This window comes from Penaeus chinensis, chromosome 15 (genome assembly GCF_019202785.1).
Source record: "Penaeus chinensis breed Huanghai No. 1 chromosome 15, ASM1920278v2, whole genome shotgun sequence".
NCBI classification, from domain to species: Eukaryota; Metazoa; Arthropoda; class Malacostraca; order Decapoda; family Penaeidae; genus Penaeus; species Penaeus chinensis.
This window is the reverse complement of record NC_061833.1, coordinates 12,014,002-12,023,948: the sequence shown is the minus strand read 5'-3', so window position 1 is coordinate 12,023,948 and position 9,947 is coordinate 12,014,002. Positions and strand designations below refer to the sequence as shown.

The 9,947-nt window shown below is 36.6% G+C and overlaps 1 protein-coding gene across 1 annotated transcript in view; it reads right to left on the bottom strand.

Annotated features, from left to right (window-relative positions):
• The window catches only part of LOC125032837, a 5,818-nt gene extending 5,099 nt beyond the window's left edge, over positions 1-719 (bottom strand). Inside the window, exon 1 of the mRNA XM_047624223.1 lies at positions 510-719. Coding sequence (XP_047480179.1) covers positions 510-719 — 210 coding nt within the window. The remainder of the gene's footprint in view (positions 1-509) is intronic.
• Between the last annotated feature and the right edge of the window lie 9,228 nt (positions 720-9,947).

The following is a 9,947-nucleotide window of genomic DNA, read 5'->3' as shown; positions in this document are numbered from 1 at the left end:
TTCTGTAATACATAGTTTATTTTTCTTATAGTTGCCTTTAGGCATGGCTTCCATGAAAAGTATCAATATCCGTGGTAGTTTAGAGATATGGAATCTTCATAATTGGGACATCGTTTCTGGTTAATGATGTACCTTCATATATATTGCACGTATATGTGGTAAAACTGGAATTATTGAAAGTGAGACAATTTCGGAATCCACCTGGAATCCAGGTGGATTCCGAAACTGTTGTCTCACTTTCAATAAATCTAGTTTTACATTGTGGGTTTGTCTACCATAGTAGCAAAACGGTAGAGTGTTTTCACCATTCACGTATATGTGTATAAATAGAAAGAACTGTGACATGCACAAAGAATTGTCTCAGCTAAAAAGGTACTTTCCCAACCAGAAGGGCATTTTGTGAAGAGAAACATGGGAAGGGCCCTACGAGCCCTGCCCCCACTTGCTCTGATACAGACATTCAGGTAGACAGATCTACATACTTATCCATTCATAATCATTATTCTTACACTTATATGCAGTTGAAGTGCAGTGCCTGCAGTGTAGCCGATCTTGAATGATTGGTCCTTGTATACGTCCTGAAGCGAGGTCACCGAGGGCGGCGGCGGGCCTGCGGCCAGGCTAGACACGAGGTCGCTGGTGTAGAAAGCCGTGAGCAACACTTGCAGGGCCAGGGCCGTGAGCGCCAGGACGCGGCACGACACACTCAGTAGCGGCATCGGCGTTCCTTCATTATTATTATTATTATTATTATTATTATTATTATTATTATTATTATTATCATTATCATTATCGTTATTAATTATCAATATAATTATTATTACTGGTATTATTACTATTATCATATTATCATATTATCATATTATCATTAACATCATTATCCTCATTGTAAATATAATCATTATAATCTTTTCATAATTATTATAAGTATAAGTATCATTTTATTATTATCATTATAATTATTGTTATAATTTTCTTATTATTATAATAAGTATCGTTATCCTGATTATATTTATTAGTAGTGTTATTGTGTTTGATATTATGATAAATATTATTATTAGTATTATCATTACTATTACTGCTACTATCATTTACATTAATATTATCATTATTGTTATTATTATTATTATTATCAGTATTATCAGTATTATCATTACTATCTGTATTATTATTGTTATCAGTATTATTACTTGTATTACTAATTACTATTACTATTTACATTACTATTTACTATTACTATTATCATATGCATTATCATTATCATTATTATTATTATTATTATTAATATTATTATTACCATTATCATTATTTTCATTATCATTATTATTATATTATTATTATTTATATTATTATTGTGATTATTTACATTATCAATATTATTATTATTTATATTATTATCATTATCATTATCATTATTTGCATTATTATTTACATTATCATTTACATCATGATCATAATCGTAATCAACATCATAATCATCATAATCATCATAATCATCTTAACCAACATAATCATCATCATAATCATCATAATCATCATCATAATCATCATAATCATCATCATAATCATCATAATCATCATAATCATCATCATACTCATCATAAACATCATCATCATCATCATCATAATCATCATCATAATCATCATCATAATCATCATCTTTATCATCATCTTTATCATCATCTTTATCATCTTTATCATCATCTTTATCATCATCATCATCATCATCATAATCATTATCATTGTTAACATTATTATTTACATTATCATTTACATCATCATAATCATAATTATCATCATCATAATCCTCATCATAATTATAATCATAGTCGTAATCCTCATCATCATCATCATTATTTTAATTCACATAATTATTATTATTTCATTATTACTATTATCATCATCAATATCATTCCTGTTACTGTTGTTCTTGTTGTTGTCATTATTATTACCATTATAATTATTGTTATGTTCATTATTGTTATTATGTTATTAGTAGATTATCATAATTATCACTATTATTATTCAGATTATCTTTATTATAATTAAGATTATCATTATTATTATTGCTATCATTACCATTGTTATCATCATCATCATCATGCTATTGACGCTACTGCTACTACTATTACTACTATAATTATTATCAATTCCATTATTGTTATCATTATTATTGATAATAATAATAATATGTTATTATTATAATTATCATTATTATCATTATCATTATTATCATTATCATTATTATCATTATTATTATTATCATCATCATTACTATAATAATTACTATTATCATAATAATAATGATAATAACAAGTTACTGTTATTATCATTATTATTATTATTACTGCTACTACTTTACTAATGTCATTATTGTTATTATCATCATTATCATTATTATTATTATTATTATTATCATTACTGTTACTACTTTACTAATGTCATTATTATAGATTTTATTGTTGTTATTATAATTATTATTATTATTACTATTATTATTATTATTATTATTATTATTATTATTACTGTTACTACTTTAATGTCATTATTATAAATGTTATTGTTGTTATTATAATAATTATCATTATTATTATTATTATTATTATTATTATTATTATTATTATTATTATTATTATTATTGTTATTATTATGATCATCATCTTCATTATCATTATTATTATAGGTATTATTATTATGGGTATTATTATTATAGGTATTACTATTATAAGTATTATTATAGCTATTATTATCATTACTATTATCATTATTATCATTATTATCATTATCATGATTAAAATTATCATGCTTATCAATATTATCATTATTATTACTATCATTATTATTATCATTATCATTACCATTGTTACTATTATTGTTGTTATCATCATTTTTGTCATTATCATTTTTATTGTTGTTATTGTTATTATTGATATCATTTTTATTATTGTTATTGTTATTGTTATAATAATATCAACAACAATAATAATAATTATTATTATTATCATTATCACTATAATTATTATTATTGTTCATTATTATTGTTATTATTATTATTATTATTACCATTATCATCACTGTTGATATTATCATTATCAGTACATTTATTATTATAATTATCATTATTGTTATTATTGTTATCATTATTATTGCTGTTGTTATCATTATTATTACTATTTTCATTATTATTACTATTTTCATTATTATTATTTTCATTATTAATGTTACAATTTTTATTACTTTTATCATTATTCTTATTATTACTGTTATCAGTTTATCATTATTATTGTTTTTTTATTATTGCTATTGTTATTATTATTATAATTATTATTATGATTCTTATCATAACTCTTGATATTATCATTACAACTATTATAATTATTATTATTGTTGTTGCTATCGTCATTTGTCTTTTGTCTTTTGTCTTTAGTCTATTGTCATTGTCATTGTCATCATCATCATTATCGTCATTATCATCATCATCATCAAGGGGGCTAACGCCGACGGGGGCGCATATCCACCCCTCGCTTCCTGCCACGGGGGTCCCTAATGCCGAGTATCCTGTCAGGCCCTCAGCCGGTCCCTAATTCCTCGCGACAGGACTGGTCGAGCTGCCCAAGCCATGACTTCCTAGGTCGTCCCATCACCACTGATGGGCAGGGTCATCCACAGGGAAACGAGCTAGGTGCCCATATAGCCTGAGTTGGCGATCCCGGAATATGCAAGTAACAGGTCCCATGCCAGTCTAACGGTGTAGCTGTGGGTTAGACACATGGTCCTGCCAACTGAACACCATGATCTCGTGAAGGGGCCTGTTACAAAAGGCATCAAGACGAAACTCCAAGGCACTCGATAGAATCCAGGTATCACTTCAGTAAAGCAAAACTGGTTCAATGCCTTGAAGACACATAGCTTGTGCCTTCTGCATACATACCAACATATCCAAATGCTCTTGTTGATCGAGTTGTTGCCTGTCTACCAACTACTTGGTCTGACAGCTCAGAGACATGGCCCACGCTGCCAAGGTAACTTCAACGTCCTCATTACAAGCATGGATCGATTGAATGGGTTCCTCTAAAAGGTTCCCAGAGTCCTGAATCTTGGTCTTGGTCTTGGCCCAGGAGACTTCTAGGGGCTTTGCCACATTGCTACATGTACCAAGAGCCATCACCAGTGATTCCAGTGACTCAGATAGGATTGCAACATCGTCGGCAAAGTCAAGGTCTATGACCTTGATATTGCCCAGTGTTGCTCCACAGTGACTTTGGATAGTAGATCTGCCCATTATGCAGTCCAAGTAGGTGTTGAAAAGCCTTGCCTAACTCCTGAATTAACAAGGAAGAAGTTCGACAGGCCCCCACCACACTCACTTTCAGTACCGGTATAAATGCTTGCTATAAAGCCAACAATCCATGTCGGAATTCCCCTAAGTCTCAGGATCTCCCGTAGCAATTATCAATGCACCAAATCAAACGCCCTCTTGAGGTCCATGTAGGCTGCAAGCAACCCTCGACCGAACTCATGATGTCGGAAGCTGCCTTACCACGGTGGAGGGCTTGAGGTCGCAAAGATCTGATGAGCCGGACTAAAGAGGTACCCATACTGGAGGGGTCACCATTGAGAGATAACACAATATGGCATCCTGGTGCACCAAGGCCTATGAGAGGGGATGGTGCATCCACCCCTGGTTCATTACAGTGTGTGGCGTCCCATATTACTAGGAGACAGGAGTCCTGGAGGTTGAGCGATGCTGTATGATGCACCCTGCAGCTAGCAGCACACTTCTTTGATCCTCTATTCTGGTTAGACGGGTGGTTTGATCAAGACCCAGTCAAGTCAATCGGCTGGTCTAATATGGCTAGGGTCAAGCAGACACTGTCCAGTCGGTAGCACATAGGTCCCGCGACTACCATCAGCACTGTGATAGTGACTGCGTATATATCCTTACTACCCCTGTGGCTGTTGGGAGATTTTGAATCCCAACTATAGCTTCCCCTCGTTGGACTCCATGGTGGGTGGGGGGGTGAGGAAATGAGGATTTCTAATTTGTATTTCTGCAACTTTACAAAGAACTTGATCTCTCCCTGACGACCTATGTGATCCCCCGGCCAATGCCTCTGGAACATCACATGTTGTCACTCTGGAACCTTACCAGATTCCAAAGGACAAGAATAGGAATTGTAATTGTTCCCAGGTTCCCAAACCAGGTAAGAATGAGAAAAGTCCTCTTCAATCCATTAAGGAAATCTTACCTGGTAAATATGAAAGTGTATCATATAATAAATCCCTAGTAGTGAAGACCATTGATGGTGTATCCATCATGGATCTTGATACTTTTGAAGTACATTGGAAGATAGTTGAAGTATGTCATTGTGATCCTCGCATCACCATACAGCATAGCATGATAGTTGAGGTTTCGACACCAGATGAGAGTGACCATCTGCATGCGATATGCGACATTCCTGGGGCTCAAGTCTCATGTTATCTTCACAAAACCCTCAATCAGTGCAAGGGAATTGTCTTTTCCCAAGACCTGATAAGGTATTCTGAAGAGAAATTGTTAGAACTGAAGAATCTTAATGTAGTGGCAGTAAAACGTTTTAAGAAGATAGCTCTTCTTCTAACTTTTGAATCGTTAGTCCTTCCTGAATCAGTTAAGTTGGCATGGTACCACGTCAAGGTAAAGCCATATGTGCCCAACCCTATGCGGTGCTTCCACTGCCAGGGTTATGCCGTTTTAGGGAAAATTAAAGACCAAGAGTGTGTGTGAAGTGTGATAAAACAAGGAGATGACAACTGTTCAGGTCCAATATGCTATTACCACTGCAAAGCAGATCATGAAGCTGTTTCTAAGCAATGTATAAGATACAAGTTTGCTGCTTTTTACCAATACTTCTTTTTCAAAGAGAAAGTTAGTTTTGCTGAAGCAAAGCGATGTGCCCATGTGCTGTTTGCACAGCTGGGTAAGTCCTTTGCCTTAGTTCTAGCCCACCCTCCTCCTCGCCATCCCTTACCCTCCAATACCTCTAACACTACACACATTGCCACTACCTTCAAACCTCAGTCCTCAAATGCTGAAATTGCCTCTGGGAAGTTGTTCCACCAGAAACGGAGTAGGAGTGAGGGGTTAATTGAGGAGACCCCCTCATCCCAAAGTAAGGTTTTTGGAGCCATCAGTTAAGGCTCCAGAGGCCTCAACTGTGACAGCTCCGGCTGCCACCACATCCACAGGGGCCTCTGTTGCTAGGCAGAATGCCCCTGAAGCAAAGTCTCTGGAACACCCTTTGCCCAGGCAGAGTAATCCTGAGCCTGTTCAGAAGACTCTTCATAGAGTGGAGCCATCAGGCAGGGCTCCAGAGGCCTTAACAGTGACAGCCCCAGCTGCCACCTCATCCACAGGGGCCTCCGATGCTAGACAGAATGCTCCTGAACCAAAGGCTCAGGTCTGTCCTTTGCCCAAGCAAAGAAATCCAGAGTCTGTCCAAAGGAAGCCTATGGAAACTAGCGGGCCTTAACCACAGGTGCTGCCAAACACCTTATGAAGTAGTTTGTCAACCTGAAGAATGGATACCTCAAGCTAATGTAACTGTCAGGGAATTCATGCAAAATGGGAAAACCTGCAAAATCTGATGGCTTCATGTAACCCAGTTTGTGTATGCCTACAAGAGATAATGACCAGGGAAAATCGTCCAATTTCCCCGAGAGGATTCCAAGTTCAAGCCCATTATTGGACCTTTGATAATGGACCCCATGGAGGAGTAGCAGTGATGGTACATCAAGATATTTCTTTCCAGGCCATCCACCTGCAGACGACACTGCAGGTGAATGCTGTGAGAATAGGCTTGACACGACCTTACAATGTTGCATCCATCTACCTCCTTCCACATAATCTCAACATAGATGATTTGGAAGATCAACTTGGGCAGTTGCCTCATCCATTTCTACTCTTGAGAGACTTCAATGGTCGGCATCACCTCTGGGGACACACTCTGTGCAACCCTCAAGGAAGGGCCTTGGAGTCCTTGTTCTCAAGAGTAGATAAAGTTTTACTGAACAATGACCCACCCACACATTTCCAAATTCAAACTGGGACATTCTCCAATATTGACCTGTCAATTGGTTCACCTGACTGATAGTTGGCGGGTCATGGAAGCGACCACTTTCCAATACTTTTGGAGGAGGTGAATGGTATTCCAGCCAATGGAGTGCAGAGATGGCCACTTGAACATGCAGACTAAAATCTTTTAAGATCAACTGCAATATTGCAAAGATCAGTAAATGATTTCCAGAGTGTTCAATGTTGTTAATCACTTCATATCACTTCACATTCACTTTGCAGCTAAGGCATCAATTCCCAGAAGTAGCGGGCAGTACCATGGCGGTCTGAATGCCAACAAGCTGTTAGAGCAAGAAAAACTGCATGAAGGAAGTTGAAATGACGCCTAAGTGATGTAATCCAGTACAAAAAGGCACGAGCCAAGGCCAGATGAGTGCTAAAGGAGGCTAGACGGACATCATGGAGGCAGTATGTCTCCTTGATTGACTCTGGGACCCCCTTAGCATAGGTATGGGACAAGGTGCGTAACATTGCTGGAAAGAGTACTTCCATATCACCACCTGCTCTGAAAATAGATGGCATAATCCTCACAGACATAACAGATGAGCTAGCAAAATCCATGGCAGAGATCTCCTTTGGAGTATCTTACACTGCCCAATTCTCCGCTCTTCGGGCTGAACAGGAACGATATCCAATATTATTCTTCATTGGCACTGCAGCAGAACTTCCATACACCTTGCCATTTTTGCGCAAGATGGACTCTGCTTTGCAGCTCTGCCGTAAGACTGCCCCAGGAAGTGACGATATTCCATACCAAATGATATCTCACTTACCGGAGAGCTCCCAAAAGTTCCTGTTGGATCTATTCAATAGGATCTATAGGGAGGGAACAGTACCATCTACATGGAAAGAGGCTGAAATCATTCCTATCCCTAAACCTGGCAAAGATGCTTCCACACCAGGGAATTATAGACCAACTTCTCTCACCAGCTGCATTTGCAAGTTGATGGAGAAAATGGTAAACTACAGCTTGACATGGTTTCTAGAAAAGGAAAACGTTCTGACCCCAAATCAATATGGGTTTAGAAAATTCAGATCGACTACAGATGCACTTGTGAGGATGGAAATTGCTATACAGAATTCCTTCGCACAGCGACGTCATATTGTGGAGGTTCTTCAAACTTCTCCTCTGAGAGTCGTAGCAGAATCCAGATGGGGTGTCCAGATGATCTCCGTTTCCCCTGCGTGGGACATATTTTTTTTTTTTTGCTGTTATTTTTACCCCTGCTCACTTTTTGTTTAGTTTCCCTTTTTGTAGCCACATTTTCTAAGTTGCAGTCATCACGTTTTCTGTATTTTACTGCGTTCTTTTAAGTAATGATTGATGTCTTTTATTGTTTAGGTTCTTAAAGTTTGCCTCCGTAATATTTTATTTAGTGTTTTTAAAGATTTTGATCGTCATTTTAATTGTTCCTTTTTAAATTTAGATTTATTTAACGTGTTCTTATTTAGCTCTTTTTTCGATTTATAGATGAGCATGACGGGGTTTGTCCTTTTTATATTGTTAAATTGTCTTTTTATTATATGTATTTGTATTTTGATTTTATTATTTTACCCTGTTAATGTTTTTATTCCTGTTTTACGTTACTGACATCGTCTTTTCAGCTTTTCGGCGATGTCAATGACGTCAGAACTTTTTAAGAAGCTTTACTTTTCAATGATTTGAATTATTTGTCTTAGCCCGTTTACTTTTTTATCATTCTCGGTTACTTTTCTATATTTTTATGTATTTTTCACATTTTAATTATATTAATTTACGAAAAGATGAAAATGAAGGCAGTGACGTCACCAAGACGTCCGTGTATAAATACGGGACGGCCAAAACAATAACGGGAGATCTATCTGAACCTGTGTTTGTGTCACCCCCTCTGGATTTACTTCAGCCTGAGACGTCACCAGAACAAAGGTTGTACTGAGCAGACTTCCCGTTACTTGCCTAGGTTATTTGCTGGACGTTGTCTTTTTTATGTGTGTTTTATGATGTGCTCAATGTTTTTAAGTACTTTTAGACGTGTTTTGACCGAAGCCCTTCAGGATTCGGCTTTCCCTCTATGCTTTTAACCTTCAGTTCCCTTTTAAGTTTAATATTTAACGTTTTAACGTAGGTTAACGTAAGTTTCTTTTTCTCTTTTCAGATTTTATTAAAGTAACGTAATTTTAGTATGTATTAATTTTACATTTTAGTGCCTTCAGCAGTTTTAGTTCAGTTTCTTTTAGTACTTTTGTTTGTTGTATTTTAAACGATAGGCTGAGCCACAAGGACTTGTCTATATTTTCTCCGCTCAAGGTACATATCAAGCCTGCGTAGGATCCTGGGTCACTGCCCGCTACCATTTTACAGGCCCAGGATCTGTATCAAGTTGTTCAGGGGAGTGAACGGGACCCTTATTTGCGTCCCTAAGCCGTTCTCGCTTCACGAGAGGCTTCAGCTCGCTTCGCGAGGCTGGGGTTTGAGTCGGGCTCCTCATTATAGATTAATAACTATCCTTACAATATGTTGGCAGTTCTTTGACCTTGAAAAGGCTTATGATATTTCTTGGAAGCATGACATACTCATGAAGCTGTATGACATTGGTTTAAGACGAGCATTACCTACCTTCATACAAAGCTTCCTTGCTAACAGGAAGTTTAGAGTGAGGGTGGGAAACAGCTTCTCTAACCTGGAAGACCAGCTGGAAGGGGTCCCACAATGGAGTATTTTAAGTGTAACCCTGTTTGCCATTGCTATAAATGACATCGTAAAGGTCATTCCAAGTACTGTTTCATGTAGACTGTATGCAGATAACTTTACACTGTACTGCTCAGGAGGAAACTAACAGGATGTGCGAGGACA